The sequence below is a fragment of the Heloderma suspectum genome, chromosome 2 (genome assembly GCF_057233095.1).
Source record: "Heloderma suspectum isolate Gila_16-S chromosome 2, 16-S_ref, whole genome shotgun sequence".
Taxonomy (NCBI): domain Eukaryota; kingdom Metazoa; phylum Chordata; class Lepidosauria; order Squamata; family Helodermatidae; genus Heloderma; species Heloderma suspectum.
The window spans coordinates 216,874,077-216,901,905 of NC_139459.1; the positions used below are offsets into that span (position 1 = coordinate 216,874,077).

The 27,829-nt window shown below is 40.6% G+C and overlaps 1 protein-coding gene across 5 annotated transcripts; it reads right to left on the bottom strand.

Annotated features, from left to right (window-relative positions):
• Positions 1-427: 427 nt before the first annotated feature.
• LUC7L3 (LUC7 like 3 pre-mRNA splicing factor) lies at positions 428-26,988 on the bottom strand. Of its 5 annotated transcripts, none has more exons than XM_084837936.1 (12): positions 26,802-26,988; positions 14,838-14,904; positions 13,469-13,508; positions 13,143-13,287; positions 12,313-12,390; positions 12,123-12,227; positions 10,777-10,938; positions 9,060-9,337; positions 8,669-8,829; positions 5,577-5,702; positions 3,008-3,201; positions 700-1,368 (listed from the first exon to the last, which is right to left on the bottom strand). In XM_084837936.1, the coding sequence occupies exons 1-11, from the start codon at positions 26,898-26,900 to the stop codon at positions 3,041-3,043; spliced, it is 1,422 nt and encodes a 473-aa protein (XP_084694062.1). In that variant the 5' UTR covers positions 26,901-26,988; the 3' UTR covers positions 700-1,368; positions 3,008-3,040. The 5 variants fall into 5 exon arrangements, with proteins under 5 accessions (XP_084694063.1, XP_084694062.1, XP_084694061.1 ...); XM_084837935.1 differs by lacking the exon at positions 5,577-5,702 and adding an exon at positions 2,850-2,955 and having other exon boundaries at positions 888-2,531; positions 3,061-3,201; XM_084837933.1 differs by lacking the exon at positions 700-1,368 and adding an exon at positions 2,679-2,955 and having other exon boundaries at positions 3,061-3,201.
• Between the last annotated feature and the right edge of the window lie 841 nt (positions 26,989-27,829).

The following is a 27,829-nucleotide window of genomic DNA, read 5'->3' on the forward strand; positions in this document are numbered from 1 at the left end:
TGGCATCTCAGTTCTTTCTGGAAAACCAATGTTGTATAGATTGTGGCCGTAAAGGGGCCATCTATGCAACGTTGCGTAAAGGGGCCATTCATGCCTTTAATATTGCATAGATGGCCCCTTTACGGCCGCAATCTACACAACAGTAATTCTCTGGAAAGACCTGCGATGCCAGTTTGCATAACGATGGCAGCTCAAGGAAGTAGTGGGTGGCCCCACAGTGCTTGCCCGTCACTTGCTGAGCCATCTAGGGGCTTGTGCAACAGCTGGGTGTGGGCAGTGGCTCGGCAAGCAACCAGCATCCCCAGATGGAGGTGAGTCCATCTATCCCTACTTCTACGTTTACAATTTAGCTGGAATAGTTTCCATAATATGGCAGCAGGTGAGCGCAAGTGTAGAAGGTGTATTTCAAATCAACAGAATCCAGAACATTTAGACTGCAGCTTTTATTAGCTCAGTTGCCCCCTCTTTGGAGAAGTTCAATTTTTTAAAGGTAAACTCCCATATCTCTCTTTATGCTTTAACTTGATACTCATCTCCCTAAAAGATTATCCAAGTGTGATTTGATTTTGCCAACAGATATAGATTATATGTAAACTATGATATAGATCCACACAGATTCATAGGGTTGGAAGGGGCCTACAAGACATAGGAAGTACTGTGGCTTTCTCCGAGTACAAAAAGGAAAGAACACCATCACATGAACTAATTGCAATATCATTTGCTACATCTTTATTTACATTTTTTAAATTAAGGAAACTACCAGGTCAGAATTTGGATAGTTATGTATATATCAGTCAAGGAAAAGCCCCCAATACCTCTTTTTGATGGGGACAGGTGGGTGGGGGGACAACAGACAAGAATGAACTTGAATACATTTATTTGGAAAGAAGTCTATTTAATATTAAACACTCAATGACAATCGAATGTATAACAGAAATTCATAGATACTTTATTTCCATTAGGGTATATCAAGAAGCTAGGTATAGCCTGGTTGTAAAAATGGGATTTGTTTTAGTCTGACTCACACAAATACTAAACATTTATTCCTTGTGTTTCCAAGTTCAAGAATGAAAACTTGCAATTAAACACTGAGCAAGCCATATGTTCAGGTTATGTTGGTTTATCATCTTAAAAGTCTTATAGGAAAAAAAATGGTAAAAGGACTTAAATTCTCAGTAGCTTGTTTGCTTATTACCTTCTCTGCATTCTGAGAGGTCACAACAGTCCTGAATTAAATTTTATTTTAAAAAAATCTAACTGAACTTTAATTTTTCTCTATGCCACTACAGCTTTCTTTCACCTCATTTTAAAGCAGATCTTCATATTAGCAGTCTTCAGGATTCTTCGCAGACTTGTCACACGGTTGTCCTATAACGGAAAATGTTGGGAAAAGAGAGTCAGATAGTAGGAACAGAGATGACTTTCATTTTCCATTCCTAAATATTGTCTGTTTGCTGCCCGCTTAACTCTTCAAAATTCTCTCATAAATATTACACCTTAAACCCCTATGTATTTGACAGTTAAGGACAAACATGATGTCACAATTCACCAATCATTGCTGTTGGGAAGCCTTCACGTATTCCAGCAGAATTTGCACAGGGGTCAAATGCAAGTTCCACTGAAACGAATGGAGGTTGTGCAACATCAGTACTCAAAGGATTGCACTCTAGGGCTGCAATTCTACACATACTTACCTGGGAGTAAGCCTCACTGAACACAATGGAGCTTACTTCCAAATAAACATGCACAGGCCTGCACTGTAATTCATAAGCAGCTCTTAGGAGATATGCTGAAACTGTATTAACTATATTGCAAGGAAATAAGTGTATCTGCTGGTTTTTATTTGGGTGTATTCCTTAAAGGAATGACCCAGAAAACTCATCAGTCAAGAATGAGTGATTAATATTTAGTTCCATTTAACTACGCACTGTGGTTGTATACATTCTTGCCATTTATATATACCTATTGGGTGTTTCTGACATTGGCCTTTATTTTCATTTGCCTCCCAAGTCTGGTAGCCAGTATATGTTGCTGAGTGCCATGGCTGCCTGGCAATTCTCCTACGCAGTAGGAAATTATAAACACATACCTCTTAAAGACTTGAAATGCATTGAATGTAACAAGGCGGTTATTATGTAGTATTTATTGCATTTAATACTCTTTAGAGATACCTAATTCTGGGCAGCACTGCATCCCTACACACAGTTGAAAGAAAATTCCAATCAAGTTAAAATCAGGTTAACAATTTTCACAATATGCACAAAGATTCCTTTTCACTTTTTGTAAATAAAACACACAACAGTAAGCTTAAAGATTACAGGCAACAGCATTCAAACATGGATGTGGGTAGAGAAAGGAGTACCTGGCATGAGTACCTGCTTAGTTTGACTGAATCCTTGATTTTTAATTTGGCTTTTCATGGGCCGCTCACAACACCAACGCTGTGTGAGGTATGGTAGTCAGCTGCAATTATTCATAAACCCTACACTTCCATCAATCCAATGCTACTGGCTCTCGAGTTACAGAACAAACTGCATTAGAATGCAAGGCAAAGCAAAAAAACTAGAAACATCCTTGACAAAGAAATACTAGCAGTTTATATAAAAACAAAATAGTCCAACATGTGCCTCAAATATTAAGTATTAAAGCAAATGTTTCTGATGCACCAACACAATATGGACTTAATTACAAAATCAGTTCAAGTGTTAAAAAAAGATAACAAATCCCCTAAAAATTAAAAAAATAGGATAATTAACTTCTATGGTGACTATAATTACAAATATGTTCCCAAGAGGCACACTAATGGGGGTATGAATCTGCTACAAAATAGCCGATACAAAACAATGTACCTCAAAAGTTTTTGCAGGACTACACTGTGTTTTCCTTCAGAAGTTGCTTTAGTATCTCTTCTTACTTGACTTAGCTCCATCTTCATCTGTACATACTTACGCTGCACTGTTAAACAGTAACAAAAAGCCCTAATCAAAGTTTGAAATAATGCACTTACCTCTGTCTGATCTGAGGTCATATCAGATCAGTTTTAATTGGACTGAGTGTCACCTTCAGATTTAATGTCTTCACTGGTCCCATTGACCTCATTCTTGGCATCGCCTTCCTTGCAGTCCATGCTTGCGTCTTCACTCTGTTTTTCTCGACTACTGGACTTCATACTACTTTTTTTATCATCAGATCCCCTCTTTTCTGCCATGAAAGAAGACAGTGACCATGGACCACAATAAACACATATCATGGTATCACATCTTTCACATTTGGAGTATATGCTGAGACAAGCTACAGATCAAAGTATAGCGTTAATTTTAGATGAACTATTTAATCAGAAAGAACAAGAGCTGAATAGCAGAACTGCGAGGGACAGTGGACAGGATAGCATAGAGGGGAAACCGTACTGGTTAAATTACAACGGACGAAAACAGTCATCTGTTTGATAGTTCTGGTCAAAACTGCATATATGCTATCTAACCCCAAACTACCTACTATAAAAAAGATTAGCATAAAAATACATATAAAACCACAGATTACAGCATACAACTCTCCATCAGTTAATTTAGCTCAAACACATATCAGACTTTGTTTAAAGACACAACACCAATGCCTAGTCTTCTGAAAAATGCATTTTCAAAAAACTTTGACCAGTTAAGACTACTGGCTGAGTGGTTTAACAGTCTGAATTAGCTAAATGTCTACAGGTGAAGAAAACCTACTCTGTCCTTATTGTACATATGGACTGTAAGGACCATAAGGTAACAAACACTTGGAGGCAACCTTCAATTTAGCTGTTTAAATCACTATATATTTACTGTCTGAAGCTTTAAAGACCCATTAATATTATAGTACAATAATCTGTCCTTTATTTAGATTTGCATGCTTATCTTTCTGATAGTCAATAGCTCTGGTCAAAAGTTTTCCCATACCTAATGACAGCTTTATGGACTCCCCCCATTTGGTAACTTCTTCTTCCTCACTCTTTTTCCAGGGCCCATCCCACCTGTTTTACCTTCATTTGCCCGCTATGCCCCATCACCTCACCAGCAGCTGGGGGTTGTCTCCCTACTTGCCACCACTGCCAGGGAGGGAGGAAGTCTTTGTAGGTGCACCATCAGGCTGATATTTAACAATCCATGACTGCGGGGAGTAAAAAAAGTAACCTTCAAAGCAGTAATAGGTCTGCTAATTTTTACCTTACTGGCAAATCTGCACCTATTTTCACATATGGTTAATGACCCGATTTGCATGTAACGGTAGCCCACGGTTTAACCAACCCATGGATTGTCACGCATGAGTTGGAGAGCGTGAGCGTCCTGCCTCCTGCCACTTCCCTTTTAATCAACAACCTACAATCGGCCCACTTGTAGGTTGTTGAATGTGACATGCGAACCCAGTGTGCTGGGCTGTTTAGGGGCTAAGCAACCCAGAAGTGAACCCATGGTTTGTTGTTGGGTTAACCACTGGGATAACTACTTGTTTAGCTGCTAAACAACCCAGTGCTCTGGGTTCCCACATAATGCTTAACAACGTACAAACGGGCCGACTGGAGGTTGCGAATTAAAAGTGGAAGTGGATGCCCACTCTCTCCTGCTTGTCCCCAGCAGCCCATCAGTTGCTTAACCCATGAGCTGTTATTATGTGCACACTTGTTTGATCCAAGGTAATAGCTTGATAAAGGGATGGGCAACTTGTGGCTCTCCAGCTGTTTTGCCCTACAATGGCCATCAACTCTAGCCAGCATAACCAATTGTGAGGGATCATGGGAGCTGTGGCCTTCCAGATGTTTTGGCCTTGAAGTTCCCCATACCTGGCTTAATGGGATTCACTGTTCATTAAACACTGGAAGGCAGGTAGCTGTCCCAATAGCGGGGGTTGGTAGAAGAGAGTCTGACAGTTGTATTTATGAACAGCCATCAGTAAAATTAGTAAAGCCAGAAGCATGCGTTTACCCAGAGGAACTAAGGGAAGAAATTTCAGATGTTCTTGTGTCTTACTGTAAGTCTATTCCTCTTATACTCAATGCATGCACCACTGTGGTGAGTAGTTTTCATATGATAAAATTTTTACCAGGTTTTTGTCCCATGAAAGCAGCTATTTATACATTAAATGTGTGTGGTATTGGTGCGGTACACTGTAGTTGTTTAATCACCTGGGTATTTCTCTAACCAGCATGATGAACAAACAAAATCTTCTTTAAACATCCAGAGTATACCAGTTGTTTTGGATGGATTTATTTGATATAAAAGAAATAAATAGAAAAAACTCTCAAAGCTGTTCAAGTGAAGTTCTGGGAACTTTACGTAACAGTATTAGGCTTCTGGCTTCCTACAGGATCAATAGGTTTGAAGAAAACTGCAATTCCTGCTGCCAAGAAAACTTAGAGCATCTTTATTACACTGGTAACGGTAGAAAATCTGGAAAAATGCACAAGGAAGGGAATCATTCTTTAAGGGAAAGTACCCAATATTTGAAACCTGGTGAAAAACAGCCACAGAAGTCCAGTTAACTTGGAACTCTTAAGAGTTGTCTGTTCTGTGTGATAATTGCCTGGGTAGGTGGCACTAACTGACCTTTTTGAAAGTCTTCCAATTTTGCTTTATTAGGCATCGTCGATTCACATGTAGATCCACTAAGGAACAGCAGTCTTGTTGCCCCGCAGAGGACTAGCAGCCAGTCCAATAAGCTTATCTTCTGTCCTATGTAGATACGATAGAGCTCAACAGCCCTATAAATGGGCATAGTACGTAGATTCTCCTGGAGTTGTTTTAGGGTTGCTTTGAGTATGGACAGATGCAAGAGGGTGTTTTTTGGGCAACTTTAAAATAGTTATTGACCTGTGGGTTGAAAGATGAACCTATACTATGACAATTGTCTGTGTCTTCAGGTGTTTACTTATCAAATCAAAGATGCAGCTATTGTAGAGTTCAGGAATAATTTTAACTATTGGTTGAATGATTTGATTTTTTCATAGAATATCTGCAAGGACTATGGTCCTTTTGTGTAAGTTCCTTCAAAAAATGCTTTTCTAATCATGGGTGCACACACATGCACTGCAAATGCTGGGATGCCATTGTTTAAGTAAACATGTATTAGCTATGACTAAATAAGAGAAACTTCAGGGTTTCACTGGATGTGGACAAAGCTTGGGGAGGGGGAGAGTTTTACTACCAAATCAATGGAAATGAAAGCTTATTTTGCTCATAGGTATAAACTAATCTCCACAAGTATTCATTCCTTTTTCCTGGTGCCAATTGTTTTGCTTATACTGCTAGCCTCTCAGATGTGGGGGATTTTATCATGAAGCTCCAATTTAAGCAAGGCAATGAGCAGAATTTACTAGACTAGGGAAAGTTTTTGCACTGTTTTATCTTCACTGATGTTTTCTTCCAAAAGGTCTGTGCATAATAAACTGAATGTATTCAAAGCATGCTGTGACAGAGAAGAATAGAGTAAGGGACCTGCAATAAGGACAGACATTCAAACAACTGCTTAGCAATTATTAACATGTGTTTGAGTAATGCTAAGACAATATAGAAGGAAGTCAAATTGTAAGTGCAACCACCACAACAAAAAGTTATAGGAGGGAAAAATAACCAGGCAAATAGTTTTTAAAAAAGTCACCTGTGAATGCAGAGTGGTTGAGCCATACTAATTATATTATAGGACCAGGAAGGGGAAAAATCCAAGAATTAATATGCCCATTTCCTTACATGTAACTACAGCTGGGATGTATGTTGTGGTAAACTGGAACTGAAGTTAAGACTTCTAGAACAGTTATCTTCCCTGTCACTGGTTTAGATAAACATGTAACATTGCATGCCATTAAAATTATGAAGTACTTTACTAGGCTACAAAACTTTAGTTTTGTTCAAATTCAGGTGTCTTACAGTGCTTGGAACATTTACATGAAAGACACACCAGACAGAAGCATGAAGCAGACCCCAGACATAACAAGGCTACAATTTTTGTAAATACAAGTAGGTCCACCGTTATTTTTCTTCTCTAGATGCGATTAACACTACAATAAACTTTGCAGTCTACGTTGATGCCACCATCTAGAACAGTACCTACACACAAGGCTCCAACTGCTGGCTATGGTAGATCTAGCTGAGTGAATGGGGTTACCTCACTGGATCACAACCATATCCTTGAATCATTCCCATTAATTTATTTACCACAGATTTGGTAACTTTGGCACCAATTCCTTCAGCAAGCAGGCATATAACTTCTCATTAATGCAGAGAAATATGCAACACACACACTAAACTGAAGACAGTTGTTTCCAGAGGCCAGTGATAGACAATTGTGTTCAGTTACGGAGATCATTATAATACCACAATAGATCACACAACCATAGGGCAATACAACCCCCCCAAATTCGCCAACTAAAGAAACCACATAGAATTCTGTGAAACGCTACCTAAAACTGAAGAAGAAAAGCTTCTAATGACAGGGGGAAAGAGTCACAATACAAAAGAATGTACTTGTTTTTAAATGTGAAGATCACAAAGCACTTTACAGAGCACTGAGCAATCAGACTGTTCATCGACAAGGCTGCAATTCTATACACTTAGCTGGGAGTAAGCTCCACTGAACTTCTGGGTAGATGTGCATAGGACTGCACTGTCACTGACTCCTATGCTGAGAAGGAAAAACCCAACAATCCAAGCACAGTAGTTTAGAGTAGAAAGTGAATAGTGTAATATGACCATGGCGAGGTGAAACAGGCTATTTTCTACATTACTTTGAGAGGGGCTTGAAAATGGAAGGATAACAGGCACACCTAGTCTCAAGGGAAGACACACTGAAAGTTGTTCTAGAGGACAGATATTACCCTACACATCTTCTACCTCCATTCCTTCAAACCTTTTCAAGTACAAGACATGGATATATGCATGTGAGACATCTGAAAACAGGCATTGTACTGCACTTGAGGAAATGCTGCTATGGATGCTTTATTTGAGAAATCAGAATGTAATGTTATTTTTGGTTGGAGGAAATCTCAAATAGCATGCCTCTATGAAATGATACCAATGCAGTCTGAACCATAATGATCAGCACACTCACTAACACTGATTTTTATTAAAAGGTATTTCAAGGAACATCTAAATAAAATTAGCATGTCAAGAATCAACTTAGGCTACTTCAAATTTTCCAAACTGATTAGGGATGTAGGCAAGGAGGAAAAATAGAGACAGGGGAAAGTATGTGCTGAGGGGAAGTGACTGAAGGTGTATATGAGAATGTAGAATAGTAACCCCAATCCTCCATACCAACACAAAAACTATCTTTAAAAACAAAAACCTAAGTCACACCAATTAATATTGTTAATGTTGCTAAGTTTTCTAATGGATACCTAATGATAGCAAAAAAAGACTGAACGGAATGTACACAAAAATGTAGTATATACATAGATGTAGTAGAATACAACTGGTAGCTATCTAAGAGGCTAACTCATTTGACACTGCAACTTGCACTCATGTACCTGGAATCCAAGGATTGTATATCTAATATGCTACAATACTGGGAGGGAGAGAGGAAGTGCCCCCAAGGGCTTAAGAGTTTATGTATAGGAGTACATAAGGAAAAATGTTTTTTCACATGTAATACATACCATATAATAACTCTGCAGATAAATTTTACACCAGTCATGAGAACTAACCTTTTTCCTTAGATTTCCTGTCTTGCTCTCGCTCTCTGCTTTTGCTTCTGTGCTTGTAAGATTTCCGATCCCGGCTCTTTGACCTCCTTCTGTCCCTGCTGCGTGACCTGTGTTTTCTGTCTGACCTATCATGGCTTCTGCTTCTGCGTCGATCTCTACTCCTGAATATTGTTTTTTTTTTTAAAAAAGCAGTAGTTAAAGCACTTCCATACTTAATATTTGTCACAATTATCTAAAAACTTGACATCTCAAGAGGGTTTAATAAGTTGTCAGAAAACATTGGCTTGTATTTCTAAAGGTAGTTTTATACTGAACACCTGGCGACAAACCTCAATGAATTCAGATCACTTCATATCAGTGTACTGCTTTTAGTCAATTCCCAGACAAGTACCTGCTTCTTCTTCTGTCCTTGCTTCTTGATCTTTTATGGTCCCTTGACCGACTCCCTCTCCTGTCAGACGTTCTGCTTGAATGTCTGCTTCGTGAACGACTCCTCTTTCGTCTCTCTCTATCACGAGCTCTCTCTTTTTCCTTTTCTTCTTCCTCACGTCGCCTCTTTCTTTCCTTTTCTTCTTTTTCACGTTCCCTCTCTCGCTCTTCTCGTTCTAGTTTCTCTTTTTTTAACCGATCTTCACGCTCAGGCTCTTCAGTTCTTTTTCTTAATTTTTCCTTAAAAGAGAAGCATTTCATAAAGGTTACTGGGGAAAAATGTTTGTAAAACTTATGGGAACAGAAAAGGACAAGGTTTGGGGTTAGTTAAAATGTAGGCAGTGGATGGACAGGATAGTAAATGGATACAGTACAGCTTAGAGAAACTACAATTTGTCATTCTAAGTTTAAAAACTGGAAGCTTTCCAGCTTCCTAAGAGAACATTACTGTCATTTAAGGACTGTTTAAAGTTGCTTTAGATTTATTGCACATAAGATCTCAAGTAACTCCATTACCAGATTTCTAAAATCCTAACGACAATACAAACATGCAGAGTAACAATAGGATCATTCTCTGCTCATAATGTACATATTTTTGAAGGATCTTGTCTACTGCAAGAAAGAGATTTCATTTAACATCTCATCCTCAAATGTACCCTAATCTAACATATGTGGATGAATTTTATCTACAGCAGAGGTGGGGAGGCTCAGGCCCAAACCAGCCCTCTGGTGTGATCCAAATGGCCCCAACTGCTTTCCCTGGCCTCACCTCCTTTCCCATAATAACCAATCATTTTGTTGTTTCTTGGCTTCTGTGCAGTTTTTTCCCTGTTCTAAAAAGCTGAAATGCCTATCCTAGGGCTTAGTTACTAGCAGTATGAGCTGTAAGCTACAACATGCTGGCATTTTTTTGTATTTCTGGCCCCACCCATTTGCCTTCAATCCCACCCACTAATGCAATGTGGCTCCCAAGACCTTTTCTGAAATTGAATTTGGCCCTTAGGTCACAAGAGGTTCCCCACCCTTGTGCTATAGAGGCGGCGGTCAGCCAAATATGACCATTTCTGAACAGAGTTAAACAATCAGCTACACTTGTTTATGTCCCCCCCCCGCCAATAAACACCAAAATACATTTCATGCACCAAAAGTTGCACCTAAATTATGTACGGTAGCACCATGATTACAGAACACTGTTTCGTACAGGACAGCTGTAAGACTGGATTAATGCTTTTACTCAAGCCCATGGAATAATGCTAACATTTGTCTTTCAGAACTCTTGAACAGCCAAGAATCTATACTTTCCCAGTTATTTTGATCTAATTGCTTTCTAATCCTATGAGGGGAGCTAGTTTTATATCTTGGTTTACTTTTGGTTTTCAATTCCCTATAATCATTCACAGTATGTATTTTAGCCTTTGGGTAATGTAGATGAAAATGGAAATAAACACTTTCCCCTGTAGGTAGTATGCTGTACTGTGAACAGTGTTAGCTGTGAAACTCTCCTCCTTAGCATCATGAGGTTCTGAGTATTTTTGATCAACACAACACATTCTAAAACAATTTTTCTAGTGGCATCTTCATGTAACCAGAGGAGCTAGTACTTTTAATTGAACAAAATATTCTGGTGTGTGCGTGCAAATACACACATGCACACACACTCTTTCAGAGGTCGAACATACCTTTAATTCTTCTACTGTAGCTTTAATTTTAGCATAACCCATATGCTGCTTTCCCATCAAGTGGTCATCTACCCTGGACTGTGCATCTCCTACAATTAAAAAGGCTCCACAGACTTCACAAACTTCCATCTGCTTTTCTTGGGCTGCAAAGCTCTCAATTGTCTGGAAAGAGAAGGTATGTTAGAGCTTTATTCTATCTTTTTAAACACATTTCTATCCCATGTTTTGAATCATAAGGAGCCCCAAGGTGGTTAACAACTTGCTAACAAAATACACATAATTAAAATCCAACAAATTAGATCATAAGAATAGTCTAACTGTATTAGCATTTGAGTGTAAGGATGACATATTTAAAATAGACCTTACTAAAACTCTATTCGCAAAGAATGTGATCAGCATATTATCCCAATACCACGGAATGTGGCACCAGAACACTGCCCCTAAACAGTGTTTAGCCCTTTGAGGCTACCTCACCAGGGATTTTCTATTACTGTAAACACCCATTTATGAGATATAACAAAAAAGGCCACCCACTTCCATTATACTAAATCCTACTAGAACTGGCTATGTGCTAATTCCAGAGCCCTTTTAAAAATTTGTTATCGGTACTAGCTAATGAAGGTGTGCAGGGCAAGAATAAGGATGGAGGGCAGGACAGACCTTGCTCTCAAATGTTTACTAACCCAGTGATGTACACACACTAGCTACATTCTGATGTAGCAAGAACTACCCAGGCATTAATCTGGAGAGCCACATGATTAGCTCCCAAGTGGCACTCTGGATAAGCTTCTTAAGCAACCCATGCGTGGAAAGATTACTTCTGACATTTCCTTGAGTTTCAAAAGTACTTTAGGACATGGCATGGGGGTCTGCTATTCTGATAAAGAGTCAGCAGTCCCACTGGGCACATATATGCCCTGTTAGCATACCTAAAGTAACTACTTTCACTTTAGATTTACCAGTGGGACCTTTGACTTTTTCCCACTGAACAGCACACCTCCATGCCACAAACTGCTTTTTAAACTCAAGACGCTCGAAACTAGCTGTGTGGTTCTTTGGATACCACTCACAGATCAAAGAATTGACTTTCTTGGCAGATAATTAGGGTTGCTTTTATGCAATTCCCCCTCTGCCCAACACACCATACATTTTGACAATTACATTACTGAATTATTTTGCAGGTATTAAAACTTGCCAATTAGTAAAGAATTAAAACATTTAAATGGCAAACACAAAACCAACTGACATGTAAGGCCATTGTATCATGAACATATCAAGATATGGTTGTATCCTGTTGTGGCTCCCAGCTTTAAAATATACAGTTTGTTTATATGGCTCTAACGTACTGAAGTTGTAGACCTGAGCAATTCTCTCTCCTCTTTTAACTGTTCAACAAGTTTCATCATGCCTTGAGCCTCTTCTACCTTTCCTTCAGAACCCAGTTCTTCAATCTATGGGAGAGGAAAAAAAAGTTATTACAATGTCTTGATCCAAGTCTGGAAACAACATTTCTGTGCTACTTAAGACAATTTTTACCTGTTGTAGAAGTACATCAATTTTGTCAGTTAAGACTTGAATCTTCTCTTCGTTTTTACCAGTAGGTCCTGCTGCTTGCTAAATGTTAAAAAAGAAGTGTCAATAACCACCTTAAAAAAATAATTAAACAAAACACTGCTCTAATATTAGTCTATGCCAGCATTCCAAAACCTGGCACCCTCCAGCTATTTTGGACTTCAACTCCCATCAGCCCCAACCAGCATGGCCAATGGTCAGAGATACAGGAGTTGCAGTCCAAAACATCTGGATGGCACCAGGTCGGGGAAGGCTGGATTATGTTATGTCTATTGCCCTACTCATATGAAAGAAAAAGCTGCCATAACTGGAAGAGAAAATTCTGCAGTAAAGTTTAATGCACAAAAACGCTATGCTCCTACTTCTTACGAAGGAGTTTGCTAACTAGTATTGCAGTCCTTTGCATGTCTGCTCAGAAATAAGCACCACTGAGTTCAATGGGACTTACCCCAAGATAAGTGAGTATAGGATTACAGCCTAAATACTTTAATTGATGTTGCTCATCATTCTGTTTCTAGTAAGTTCAGAACAGTTAGGCAAAAGTCATGTGCTTGGCATACAAGCATGGCTTATATACCGTGCTGCTATTCTCCGGGGCTAGTAAAGTTACAAGGAGTAAGAAAGCAACATGAGAACCTCTATACCTTGAGAAATGTAAACAGTTAAATGTTTTTTATTAAGTGGCTTGAACAACTCTTGGGCAAGTCTGTAGGAATTTTCTATGTTAAAGAATGCTTATGAGAAAAATTCAAAGATTTGTACAAGTTTAATTCGCCATCTGTTTCTGTACTTACACCTGAAGCCTGTTGAGTCTGAGACAATGCTAAACGAGCATGGCCTCTTCGAATTCGGCGTTCAACCTCTGCAAGCAAGCTCTGTAGATAGCGAAGGAACTCTCTTTCATAGCCTACTTTCATGAACCGAGAACTCTTCTCATACCTGACAAAGTTCCAAAAATGTTGTTGTTGATTAAACTCTGTATTGCCAAACCATAAGGCAAATACAAGCTGTTTCAATAAAGATTAAAATTTGAAGATTTTTTTACACTAATGAAATGCTTATGTTATTGTTTAATTGTGTTTATTAGCCATTTATTAACTATAACTACAGATATACTCACTGTTTTCTGAGGTTTTCATCATGAATTTTTTCACATGGACCTGGAAATAAAATTAAAAAGTGAAAATAAATTCAAATGCTTTGGTGATAATACTATAGAAACAAAGATTAAAACAGGAACGCTTTTGGCAGGAATATATTTCCAAACATCCATTTAGCCATCAGGCTGGCATAGTGCCAGAACTGTAACCTGATCCATACCCCATTGGAACACTAGAGCAAGGGTGGGCAACTTGTGGCACTCAAGATGTTTGGCCTACAACTCCCATCATTCCTCACCATTGGCTATGCTGACTAGGGCCGATGTGGGGTGTAGGCCAAAACATCTGGAGGGCCACAAGTTGCCCAGCCCTGCACTAGAGCAGAACTGGGGTTTTACAAGAGTATGCTCTTGTAAAAATGGGGGGGGGGGGATTTCTTTCTAAGCCTAAGGAGAGTGAAGCTCATTTCTATGAACCTCTGAATATAGTTGGTTTCATATCTATTTTCTGCAAGCTTGTATGAAATTGGTAACAGTTCAAGAATAAGCCTACCACATGTTGCAATATTTATTAAGCTAGTAAGAGTAGCTGTGAACTTTTAAAGCTCACAACTGTCAGCTGAAGTAAAAAATTCCAGAATCAGAATGTACTGAAGAGATCTTACCTACCAGTCTAGATTCCCAAAATCTTGATTCTGAACCTTTGTACTGGCAAAGGGTAGTATCCATTGTCAGTCCTATGTAGAGCAGACCCATTGAAATGAATGGGACTTAAATTAGTTATGACTACCTCAACTCTCATTCATTTCAATGGGTCTACTCTATGTAGGACTAACACTGGATACTACCCATAACTTTATAATACACACAGCATCAACAAAATGACTGTTTGTAACACTGTGCTAGCACAATTTTGGTATGCCCCTCATTATGAATTTGTAATCTAGTGCAACCAGCCTTAGGAGTGGTCTATAACATTGTGGTTGTTAAGACTTTAAACCTGATATAGAGTAGGAGAGCATTTAATCTAACAGAACATATTAATTGTGGAAGGATACGAATGATGGAAAGATTGGAAAATTTTTGCTAGTGGTTATTTGCAAGAACAATGTACTTTGATAACCATATGAAAGGAATAAGTAAATTATTTCTGAATTGCAATTCTAGGTTTAGAATATAACGAGCTATGAATTTATACAAATCTAAGGGTTTTAGCTATCTTAATTAGATAACTTGAGATAGTTTATTCTAAAAGAGTGTATATATAGTGGAAAAGACACAAGTTTAGGAAGTTCAAAGAAAAAAAAGTAAAGCTCAAAACTGTATTTAGCAATGACCTTTAACACTGACCTTGACATTCACTACAATATAAGAGAAAACACACACTTACCCAAGTCAGAACGGGTATTTGTGAATAATTCAGCTGGACAAAAGCCACAAAGGTAGTATTTGCAAACCTGGTAGGGAAGAAAAACAGGCTTAGAGTTTCTTTCCCTCACACATTAATTCCAGACAAAGGTATAAAAGAATGAAGTAATTTGTTCTGGCTTTGATGGCTTCTAAGTTTTCTATCAACCTTTACCCAGTAAATACCAGTGCTAACTTTTGCTGTATTTAAAGTATTATCTATTGTTCTAATAGTATCTAGTTAAGTCTTACATTTTCTATTTCAGTGTCCTTGCATATTATTAAAGTATTATATTTTTGCTGTCCAAACTTTGTGCATATCACCTTTTTAACTGAGCGAATGGGGACCCTACAAGAACCCATGGCCACGACTTATTGTTTGACCCAATGGCTGGAATTATTAACTTGTACGGAAGCATCACAAAGGAGTACGCAAAGCTCATTGCTGGCCCAGCGACCCCTTTTATTTATCTAAAAAAATTAAAAATATCTCCACAGGCTGTTATTCTAACTAGTGAGTTGGCTCCAGCCCACCTTGTGAAAGAAAGAAGCAGAGTATGGAATATGATCAGAGCTGGGTGTGCCTCTATCTCATACGTCATCACAATTTGCAAAGAAAACAGCTGAATGTTTACCCAACAAATTCTTAAGAGATGAGGAAGATGTCTTCAGAGGAAAGTGGCTGCAGTAAGGCCAAAGGTGCCTAGAGAAATGAATCACTATTTGACAACTTACAAGAAAGAGGTACAAGCTCCACAAATTTCATTTGGGGATTATGTCAACTGCAGATCTAATTGGTAATGCCATGTAGTGGCTCTTTAAGTCTGCCACCCGACTGCACAATTCCACAAAGGTTTTGGGGTTTTTTGGAGCTAAAGCTCTATACAAAGAACACCTAAGGAAAGCAAAGCTCTTTTGGCCCAATCCTACTAAATTTGAATCATACATATTTGTTGCATGGCTTACTGCACAGCACTGAACAGCTATATCCTGTTCAAACCCCATACCCTCCTTTAGAAGGCAATATGTGGTGCATGCTTTACATTTAGATAATTGTGATTCACTCTAAAGTAATCCCACTAAAGCCCATACTACCCTGCAACTGTTCAATATTTCAGTCCATTTCTTAACATACTGCACCCACAGAAAAATGCCTATTTGTAAAATATTTGTGAATATGATACATATATATGTGCAAATAACAGAAAACAGTACATGCATCTTCCGTTCTTCATTAAATTTGCTTAGTTCAAGGGAATGCCTTAAAACAGGAGTAGGCAATGTAGTGCCCACAGGCACTGATGTGCCCCAGACACCTTTCTTGGTGCCCACCAAGATGCCAACTCAGTCTTTTGGGCAGGTGAGTTGTCCTTCGCCACGCCTCCCATGGGAGCCATTTGGGGGTGGTGCCCGGGAGTTTATCAAATTTCAAAATGTGCCCATGTCCCCAAAAGGTTTCCTAACCCTGTGTTAACTATGAACAGATTGAACTATGTATCTGGCTTGTGTTTCTTCCTAATGAAGGCAGAAAACAAGCCAGAATCTAGGGACTATCCAGTGTACTGCACAGAGTGTCAGATGTATGACTATTTCCCTGCTGGACAGCATTCACAGGAGTGTGCTTGGTGCAATGAGCTTCTGACTCTCGCAGAATGAGTTCTGTCCCTTGAGACCAAGGTAGTTGACCTGGAGGTTCTGAGACAGGCAGAGAAGCCTTTGGGGAGATAGTAGTGGCATCCCGCTCCCAGCGTGCCAGCTCCTCTGCTGTCATGGAGAATTGAGGGACTTGGAAAAGGAGGGCATCACTCACACGAAGAGGAAAATGATACCTTAGAAAAGTCCCATTCCTTGGGAACAAACAGATATCTACCTCCACCGGGAGGGCTCCTTGTAGTTGGCAATTCAGTTATTAGAGACACAGAGAGCTGGGTTTCGAACAGGTGTGTAGACCACATGGTGACTTCTCTGGCTGGTACAAAGGATGCAGATGCCATGCATTGTCAAGATCAGGAGTAGGCAACCTCCAGATGTTTTGGACCACAACTCCCATAACCCCTGACCACTGGTCAAGCTCACTGGGCCTACGGGAGTTGCAGTGCAAAACATCTGGAAACATCAGGTTACTTATCTCTGGTCTACACAGCCTGAAGGTAGTACTGGGGTGGAATCAGTGCTTGTGGTGCATGTCGGCACAAATGACATGGGGAAAATGTAGTTCTGTGATCCTGGAAGCCAAATTTAGTTTACAAGGTAGAATGTTGAAAATCAAGCCCTCCAAGTTATTTTTCTCTGAAATGCTATCTGTTCCACACACAGAGCCAGCTAGATAGGTGAAGCTAAGGATCTCAACGTATGGATGAGACAGTGGTATAGAGAGGACGACTTAGAATTGTTAGGCACTGGGGAAGATTTTGGGACAACACTGTACAACAGGGAGAGGCTTCACTTAAACCAGAATGCAATCAGACTAATGGAAATTAACATTAAAAAGACAGCAGAACATCTTTTAAACTGACTCCTAAGGGAAAGCTGACAGAAGGTGGGAAATTTCCAGTTTGGGATGAAGGTGATGCTGTATATGTTTTTGTCCACTCAAATGTGAATGAAGTAGAAATAAGCCATGAGCATAGCACAGAACATGATCACTAAAGGGCCACAGGGAAAAATGCACACACCAGACATATCTGGCGAGGGACACGGTGTATGCTGTGTAACCCTGTGTTTCTATGCTAATACTACAAGTCTCTGAGCCAAGATGGGGGAGTTTGAATCCTTGGTTTTAAAAAAGAACAGATATAACGGGCATAACAGAAACTTGGTGAATGAAGAGAACTAATGGGATATGGTCATCTCTGGATACAAATTCTAGAGGACGAACAGGGAAAGGCATAGTGGGGGTGGTGTTGCTCTGTATATTATATCAGAGATATGACAGTGTTCTTCAAGTACTTGAAAGATTGTCACAGAGAGGAAGGCCAGGATCTCTTCTCGATCATCCCAGAATGCAGGACATGTAATAATGGGCTCAAGTTACAGGAAGCCAGATTCCGGCTGAACATCAGGGGAAACTTCCTGTTAGAGCAAAATGACAATAGAACCAATTACCTAGGGAAGTAGTGGGCTCTCCCACACTGGAGGCATTCAAGATGAGGCTGGACAGCCACTTGTCAAGGATGCTTTGACTTGGACTCCTGCACTGAGCAGGGGGTTGGACTCGATGGTCTTATAGGCCCCTTCCAACCTATTCTATGAGTCTATGATCAAAGGAGGCAGAAGTAAGAAGTAGTGACAAATGTATTTTAACTTGTTCATAAATTGTCTAAAGTTAGGGGTGAGCAGCAAGGAGGCTAAGTTTGTTGACAACATCAAATTATTCAGGGTGGTAAAAACAAAGAGAGATGATAAAGAATTCCAAAAGAATTCCCAGACTGCTTGGATGGGCATTGAAATTGCAAACACAGTTGAATGTAAGCAAATGCAAAGTGATGCATATTGGGACAAAAAAAATCCCAACCTCGCATATACACTGATGGGGTCTGAGCTGGTGGGGACTGACCAGAAAAAAGAACTTGTGGTTGTGGTGAATACTTCAATGAAAATGTCGATCCAGTGTGGAATGCTGTGAAAAAGGCAAATTCCATCTTGGGGATCATTAGGAAAGGAACTGGAAATAAAACTGTCAATATAATGCCTTTATATAAATTTATGGTGCAACCACACTTTGAACACTGTGCACAGTTCTGGTCACTGGACGTCAAAAAGGGTATTGGACATGATGCAGCAACAACTGCCAACTTAGATGGCTTTAAAAGGGGATAGGACAAATCAATGGAGATTAATGCTATCAATGACTACTAGTCATGATGGCTATATATTATCTCCATTAACAGAGGCCGAATGCCCCTCATGTTGGGGAATACAAGCAGGAGGATGCTATTGTGCTCATGTTCTGCTTATGGGCTTCCCACTGGCGCCTGGTTGGCCACTGTGGTAACAGAATGCTGGACTAGATAGCCCTTTGGTCTGATCCAGCGCAGCTCTTATGTTCCAACCTACTACTACTAAAAAGTAGTAGCTCACTGAAAATTAACAACACTGGTATTGACTCCAAAGAAGTCTTTTGTGAACCGCCCAGAGAGCTTTGGCTATTGGGTAGTGTAGAAATGTTTTGGGGTGGTATCAGTACACCGATGATACTCAGCTGTATTTCTCCTTGTCATTGGTGTTGGCTGAGGAGGAGGAGGTGCTGGACTAGTGTCTGGAGGCTATAATGGGCTGGATGAGGGCCAATAAATTAAAGCTAAATCCTGACAAGACGGAAGCTCTGAGGACTGGTGGTTCCCGAGTCCAGGAACTGGGTAAGCAACCTGGATGGGGCTGCACTCCCTCTGAAGGACCAGGCGTGTAGCTTGAGGTACTCCTAGATCTATTCCTGTCACCAGAGCCCCAGGTGGACTCTGTGGCTTGGAGTACTTGAGGCCAGTTTTGGCTGATCCACCAGCTACGGCCGTTCCTGGACAGGGATAACCTAGCCACAGTAGTGCATGTGCTGGTAACTTTCTGATTAGACTACTGCAATGCACTTTACGTGGGGCTGCCCTTGAAGACAACTCAGAAGTTGCAGCTAGTGAAAAATGCAGCAGCTAGACTGCTGACCAGAACAATTTGTAAAGATCATATAACATCAGTTTTAAAGGGATTGCACTGGCTGCCAATATGCTTCCAATAGGAATTCAAGGTTCTGGTGATGACATTTAAAGCCCTAAGCGGCTTGGAACATCAATATTTGAGGGAGCACCTCTCCCTATATCTGCCTGCCCGAGGACTGAGATCTGTTGGAGGGGCCCTCCTCTGCATCCCACCAGTGCAAGACATATACTATGGTGGGACGTGGGAGAGGGCCTTCTCTGTGGTGGCACCCCGGTTGTGGAATGCCCTCCCCTTCAAGGCCCGATTGGTGCATGCACTGGTTTCATTTTGGCACCAAGTAAAAACATGGCTTTTTAACAAAGTCTTTGAGGGCTAAACGTATTCCCTAAAATAGCACACTGTTTAAATTGTTTTATTGGTTTAGATTTTAATTAGTATTCCCTTGTTTAATACGTTTAACTGTTTAAATTTATTGTTTTATACTGTTTAAACTGATTTTATCTGTACGCCACCCTGATATAGGACGGGATACAAATTTTAAATAAATATAGAAATGAAATAAATAGGACAATACTCAACTGTAAAACACTGACAGTAAATCATGCATACATTGATTGGCTTTGTTGTTTTGATGATGAGGTTATTTATTAAGAAGAGGTATCTCCTCTCCTCATTCTATTAGTATATACTGTACCTCCTACAATGATTTCATTAAAATAAGAGTAGGTCTAATTCAAGAATATATCTGGAAGTGCAGTTGTAAGGACAACAGCTGGAGTGGTGAGCATACAACCAATTCTGCAGCCATGTACTTAAGAGTTGAGAGCAAGATGGTTGAACTCAACATGTAGCCAAGTGCTTGCGAGTGAATACATGCAATGTCTAAGCATGCAGAGTTGCAAATAAAAGAACATCAATTTTCTATTATGGAAAGCCATGTTGAATATAAGGAGCTTTCTCCATGCCATTTTGTTTAATGAACTTTATAAGAGGTAAGTACGGATTCAAGTCTATGCCCCAACCACTGATGCCAAAGAGGCTGAGGTTGATCGGTTCTATGAAGACCTACAACACCTTCTAGAACTAACACCAAAAAAAGATGTCCTCTTCATCATAGGGGATTGGAATGCTAAAGTAGGAAGTCAAGAAATCACCGTGATAACAGGCAGGCATGGCCTTCATGTACAAAATGAAGCAGGACAAAAGCTAATAGAGTTTTGCCAAGAGAACACGCTGATCATAGCAAACACTCTTTTCCAACAGCACAAAAGGTGACTCTACACATGGACATCACCAGATGGTCAATATCGAAATCAGAATGATTATGTCCTTTGCAGCCAAAGATGGAGAAGCTCTATACAGTCAGTCAAAACAAGACCTGGAGCTGACTGTGGCTCAGGTCATGAGCTTCTTGTTGCAACATTTCGGCTTAAATTGAAGAACGTAGGGAAAACCACTAAACCATTCAGGTATGACCTAAATCATATCCCTGATGAACATACAGTGGAGGTGAGGAAGAGATTTCAGGGATTAGACCTGATAGACAGAGTGCCTGAGGAACTATGGATGGAGGTCCGTAACATTGTTCAGGAGGCAGCAACTCAATCCATCCCAAAGAAAAAGAAATGCAAGAAAGCCAAGTGGCTGTCTGATGAGGCTTTACAAGTAGCTGAGGAAAGAAGGGAAGCGAAAAGCAAGGGAGAAAGGGGAAGATATATCCAACTGAATGCAGAGTTCCAGACAATAGCAAGGAGAGACAAGAAGGCCTTCTTAAATGAACAATGCAAAGAAATCGAGGAAAACAACAGAATGGGAAAGACTAGAGATCTCTTCAAGAAAACTGGAGATCTCAAGGGAACGTTTTGTGCAAAGACGGGCATGATAAAGCACAAAGAAGGCAGGGACCTAACAGAAGCAGATGAGATTAAGAAGAGGTGGAAAGAATACACAGAACAACTATACAGGAAAGATCTTAAATGTCCCGGATAGCTATGATAGTGCAGTCACTGAACTTGAGCCGAACATCCTCGAGAGTGAAGTCAAGTGGGCCTTAGGAAGCATTACGAACAACAAAGCTAGCGGAGATGACAGTATTCCAGCTGAGCTATTTAAAATCCTCAGAGATGATGCTGTTAAAGTGCTGCACTCAATATGCCAACACATTTGGAACACTCAACAGTGGCCGCAAGACTGGAAAAGGTCAGTTTACATTCCAATCCCAAAGAAGGGCAACGCCAAAGAGTGTTCAAACTACTGTACAATTGCGCTCATTTCACATGCCAGCAAGGTGATGCTCAAAATCCTACAAGCTAGGCTTCAGCAGTATGTGAACTGAGAACTACCGGAAGTACAAGCTGGGTTTCGAAGAGGCAGAGGAACTAGAGATCAAATTGCCAACATTCGCTGCATCGTGGAGAAAGCAAGAGAATTCCAGAAAAACGTCTATTTCTGCTTCATTGACTACACTAAAGCCTTTGATTGTGTGGATCACAACAAACTGTGGCAAATTCTGAAAGTGATGGGAGTACCAGACCACCTTACCTGTCTCCTGAGAAACCTGTACGAGGGTCAAGAAGCAACAGTAAGAACCAGACATGGAACAACCGATTGGTTCAAAATTGGGAAAGGAGTACGACAAGGCGGCATATTGTCACCCTGCTTATTTAACTTATATGCAGAGTACATCATGAGAAACGCCGGGTTGGATGACTCACAGGTCAGAATTAAGATTGCCGGGAGAATTATCAACAACCTCCGATATGCAGACGATAGCACCCTAATGACAGAAAGCGAAGAGGATCTCAAGAGCCTCTTGTTGAGGGTGAAAGGAGAGAGTGCAAAAGCTGGTTTGAAACACAACATTAAAAAAACTAAGATCATGGCATCTGGCCCCATCACTTCCTGGCATATAGAAGGGGAAGAAATGGAAGCAGTGACAGATTTTATTTTCTTGGGCTCCAAGATCACCGCAGACGGTGACTGTAGCCATGAAATTAAAAGACGCTTGCTCCTTGGGAGGAAAGCTATGGCAAACCTAGGCAGCATAGTAAGAAGCAGAGACATCACCTTGCCGACAAAGGTCCGTCTAATCAAAGCTATGGTTTTCCCAGTAGTAATGTATAGCTGTGAGAGCTGGACTATAAGGAAGGTTGAGCGCCGAAGAATTGATGCTTTTGAACTGTGGTGCTGGAGAAGACTCTTACGAGTCCCCTGGACTGCAAGGAGGTCTAATCAGTCAATCCTAAAGGAAATCAACCCTGAGTGCTCATTGGACGGACAGATACTGAAGCTGAAGCTCAAATATTTTGGCCACCTAGTGCGAAAACTCTCTGGAAAAGACCCTGATGCTGGGAAAGACTGAAGGCAAAAGGAGAAGGGGACGGCAGAGGATGAGATGGCTAGATAGCATCACCGATGCAATGAATATGAACTTGAGCACGCTCCGGGACAGAGCGGAAGACAGGAAGGCCTGGCGTGCTATGATCCATGGGGTCACGAAGAGTCGGACAGGACTGAACAACAATGGATTCAAAATCACACTATGGTCTGGCACAGGCAAATGAGCCTGGAATGACTGTTGGACTTGTGTTCTCCTCTCGTCGCATGCCATAATTCCCTCCCTAATTTGAGGTATAGGGAAGGAATGCATGAACAAGGGTCCTTAAAGACTCATTTACTTTGTTTTGATTTTTGTTTTCACCCTGTTTTTCTATCTGTGGACACACAAAAAAGTTTACAAGATTAAAAATAAAAGCATTAAAATGTAAATATCAGGAAAAAACTAGCAGTTTAAGATAGCAGCAGATAAAATCAGACAAATCCAAAACAGATTAAAAAATCCAAAATAGCAAACCTCAAGAAAACCTCAAGAACCAAAGGCTTGTTGAAACAAATTTCAATGAACGTCTAAAGTGTCAGACGAGCCAAACCACAGTTGGTGTTATGTTTAAACCAGTCCACAGTTTTTCATTCTTTTTCTACCCAAAATAAGCTCTGCTTGAAATGTTTTAACATGGCTGTTATTTGAACTGCTGATGTAATGATGAGCTCAACTTCTTGAAGGAAGGGCAGACTTAAAGAAAAAAAACACAACTTTTAACAAACATCTAGGATTCAAACCAAGCAGCCAGCACAGCATTCCACCTCACCTGACCAAACTGAAGCTATTGCTAAGGTATATAAAGATGCTGGCTGGGTTCACCCATTACGCTAACCCACGGTGGGTAGCAAGCTATGCCGGGTAGGTGGTTATGCAAACAACCTACTGTGCTCTCGTTAGATGATCAGGCAAACAAACTAAACAGAGTAGTTTATTTAGCCCCCCTTTCCCCTCCTCCTCCTGTAGCCCCACCGCTTCCTTTGCGGCAGGGATAGTGATCACTTGAGAGGTGCAGAGTGGCAGCAGCGCTGTTGGCTGCTCTTACCGAACAGCTGTGTAGGTGATCTCTGTAATCCATGCTGGCGTGACAGACAACATAGGTAAACAGACAACCCACCATAGGTAAAATAATCCTTACTGCACACCATGGGTTCTCAGGGTGGCTTATGTGGAGGAAATAACACACCGTGTGTGTATGTGTGTGTGGGGGACATTCCACAGACAACACGCTAACCCATCATGGGTTGTTCTGGAACATAAACTATCATGGGTTAGTGTTTTGTGTGAACCCAGGCGCTGTGACCTTGTTTCGCACAAGAAGCATTCTAAAACAATAAGAAACCCTTGTGATCTTTTCATTCAACTTCCGAGGAATAGAATTAGTGCAAAATATGGATTTTGAAAAAGAATGTTATTGCTTCCTGGTTATCTCCCCTTCATTCTAAAAGTAGTTTATCAAATCTGAAATGGAAGTTTAAACCAATGTAACTTTTTTTTTTTTTAAACAGTTCCTTGGATAAAGCAGTTAGCTTGGTCCAAATGAGTCAACACCCTGAACCAGATGCATGGCACTACGTAGATGGTTTACCCAACTATATTGCCCATAACCAAAAGTAAGATTAAAGTATTTTGGGGCCTTACTACCTTCATAAAAAGGCAGGAAATCTCATCCTCCATGAGTGATTAGATATCAATACTTCTAATTCAATCCACTTATTTGAGGCACATGACACTGTGATCCGATCTATTCTGAATAGATATGTGTAGGATTGTGCTTTAAATCAATAAGCAAGCAGGAAAAATGTTCAATATATTAAAGAAGTGTACATACTAGTTGGGTCACTACTTAACTTCTGGAGCAAATGCAGGGACCATTTTTATACTGTCTTAAACAACTTCAATAAACTTAGGGGGAACGGTACTGGCCGCCTATTTGCTACTGGACCAGGTTTAAGCTTTTGGTACTAGTATACCAAAAAACTTGGGACCATGATATCTGAGAGAGCGCCTTCTCCTTTACCAACCTACCCAATCACCCAATTATCAGAGGGCATGCTCCTGGTGGTTCTACATGGACCTATGGCCCAACTGGAGTCCACCTGGAAAAGAGCCTTCAGTGTGGTGCCTCCTGTCCTATGGAACTCCCTGCCTCTGGAAGTCAGGCAGGCACCAACACTGGGTTGTTTTCAGCGCCTCCTGAAAACAGCCTTTTTCGCGGAATCCTTCCTTGGTTAATCAGCCTCAGTTTTATTGGCATTCTGTTTTTTAAAGAATGATTTTAATGTCACGTTTCATTCTTTTTATCTTGTGTTCATTTTATCTCTTGTTGTTCACTGCTCTGGAATCTGTTTAGATGTGGAGCGGTATACAAATATTGTAAATAAATAAAATAAACATTTTCAGGTATCTAGTTGTCCAGGTCTAGTGCAGATGTCAAGAAAAAGATATTGGTATTTTTTTCCACCAGTTTTTTTGGCAGATTCCTAAAAAGTGGGTCCTACAGAAAAGTTTTTCCAACTGCAGGATAAGCTATTTGATTTTCTCAGGCAACCACCCCTGAGTTTTCCAAGGTAGTGTCATAATGGATAGAATAGGTATATCAAGACTGGACTACTGTAAGTGAGCTGTCTTTGAAAACAATCCGGGAACTTCAACTAGTACAAAATGCAGTAATTAAGGTTCTGAATGGGGCCAGACTGAATGCAACTCTTCTTCTATATCTTTTATATTGTTTTAATTGTATTTTTAATGTATTTTAAAATACAATTTTATTATTGTTTTATTTTAATTTTGGCTGTTACGACTGTTAGCTGCCCTGAGTAACATTTTTGTTGTTGTTGGAAAGGCAGGGCATCAAATAAATAAATAATCATATTGGCTGCTGGTCCTAGAGTGCTAGTCATTACCTTTAAAGCCCTAAAACAGTGTGTGACCAGGATACTTCCTCTCATATGATCTTGTCCATCCACTGAGGTTAGCTAGTAAGGTTGTGTGTCCAGTCCCCATCTAAAGCAAAAGTTGGTAGGAACACAAGAGAGGGCCTTCCCAACTGCAGCATTTAGCCATTGGAACTCCTTGCCCTGGGAGATTCGTACACTTTTTCTTGATAACTTACCTTTTGGAAATATTTGTGCTTTGGCAGACCTTTTGCTGGATTACTGATGAATTTTTAAAATATAGGTCCCTTCTTAATTAAATGTTTAGCTGTAATGGTGTTTTGTAGTTTTATCTGTTCCTTTCGCCAATTTTAATGTTTTATGGCTGATTTCCCTCTCATTGTTATCTACCTTGCATAGATCGGCTTTGAACTATGGGATACATATGATCTGATAAATACAGCATTATACAGCAAAAGAGTTAAGAAAAAATACACAATCCTCATCTGAACAACAGAAGCAGCTAGATCCCTGTTACATTCACATTTTCAGTTCTTGCCTCACTCCTCAAAAGCTTCACTCTCCCTGCAAGTACAGACCTCTCCCTCATGTTCCCAGAAATAGACGCCCCATCTCCAGACGTTATGCCATTCATTGTTCATCTCACCCATCGATCCCTATCACGCTACCATCGTATAGTGTGGGGTGTTTTCTGTGTGTGTATATAATCATTTTCCTTGTTTGTCCTTTATTCCCAAGGCCATGAAAAATATTCCCCCACATTCAAGCCTTCCTTTCCGTCGCATCTTCTCTCCAGAGGCCTATGGACGGTGCTGCTTGTCTCCAAGCTATTCTAATTAAGTAAAACGAGAATTACTCCTCGTCCCTCCGCTTTTTGCGCCCTGCCAAGTAAAGGTATTCCTTATACTAGCCTCCGGATCCCTCTCCTCTCGTCCCCTCCGCTTCATCACCCCACCCGAGGCGCGCGAAAAAGCCCGCGACCCAGACAGCGGAGCATGGGCCCGGCCTCAGTGATACTCACGCTTTCGTGGTCCCACCGCACGTTGCTGCGCTTTTCATCTGGGGCCAGGTTCCTGTCCCGGCCCATAAGCTCGTCCAAAAGCTGGGCAGCCGAAATCATGATGCCCGCCCGTGAGCCGGCCTAACTGCCGCTGCCTCCACCGCTTTCCCTCCGTTGCAGTACACCCAAGCCGCGCCGCTACGAGAGTGACAGAGACAAAATGGCGGCACCCTCAAGCCAGGGCGTTTCCCACAATGCACTACGCAGATCTCGCGTAACCGCCCCTAGGTCGTGTTGTCAAGGCCTAGCGTTGCCTACGCGTAGGCCTCGTAGCTGAGCCTTTATGAAGATCCAGGAAAGGTGCCCTGTAACCTTGCTGATTTTAGGGGCAAGGAATAAAGCGGCAGCTACTCACCATCCAAGAGCTCTGACAAAACAAATTCTTTGTGGCGCGCTGATCAGGGCCTTATAGCAAAGATCGCACAGATCCTCCGCGTTCAAGAACAGTTCAAATTCTGTAGAGCATCAACACAACCCTCATCTACACACAACTTCATTGCGCATCTTCAGAGAATATCTAAGTCAAATCAAACCATGCTTCTCCTAACTTCCAAGAACCTCGCAGAATACACAAAGAAAGCTCAATCCAGATTTGCTTTAAATATTCGTCAAGAGCTCCATAGAATGATCTCATACTTAATTCACAAAACTTCAAAAACACTCCACCTTCTAATACCATTTCAACTCTACTGGGACAGGCAGTGAATACTTAGAACTTAACAGCATAAAAATCTAAAAGAATTCTTAAAAACACTTTGGCAGAAAGTAATTTAAAAAACAGTACCATATCCTGAGGCAGAATCCCCACACATCCTATTGCCACACGTTTCTTTGAAATAAAATTTTTAGCATCTGAGGGTGCTAGGACGCTCCTAGCACTACAAAACAAAAGGCATTGTGCACCTATTCCATCTTTTGCCCCTTAACAGATTTCTTCTAGTAAGAAAAAAGATGGAATAAGTGTGGGGGGGAAACAAAGGGGGGTTACA

Bases quoted from the DNA above. Each gene is read 5' to 3' on its own strand.
- LUC7L3 (XM_084837933.1), bottom strand. From the start codon at position 26,900: ATGATTTCGGCTGCCCAGCTTTTGGACGAGCTTATGGGCCGGGACAGG. The intron at 14,905-26,801 runs GTGAGTATCACT...CTTCCCTACCAG, and splicing joins TGCGGTGGGACCACGAAAGC to GTTTGCAAATACTACCTTTG. The intron at 12,391-13,142 runs GTAAGTACAGAA...TTTAACATTTAG, and splicing joins AGACTCAACAGGCTTCAGGT to CAAGCAGCAGGACCTACTGG.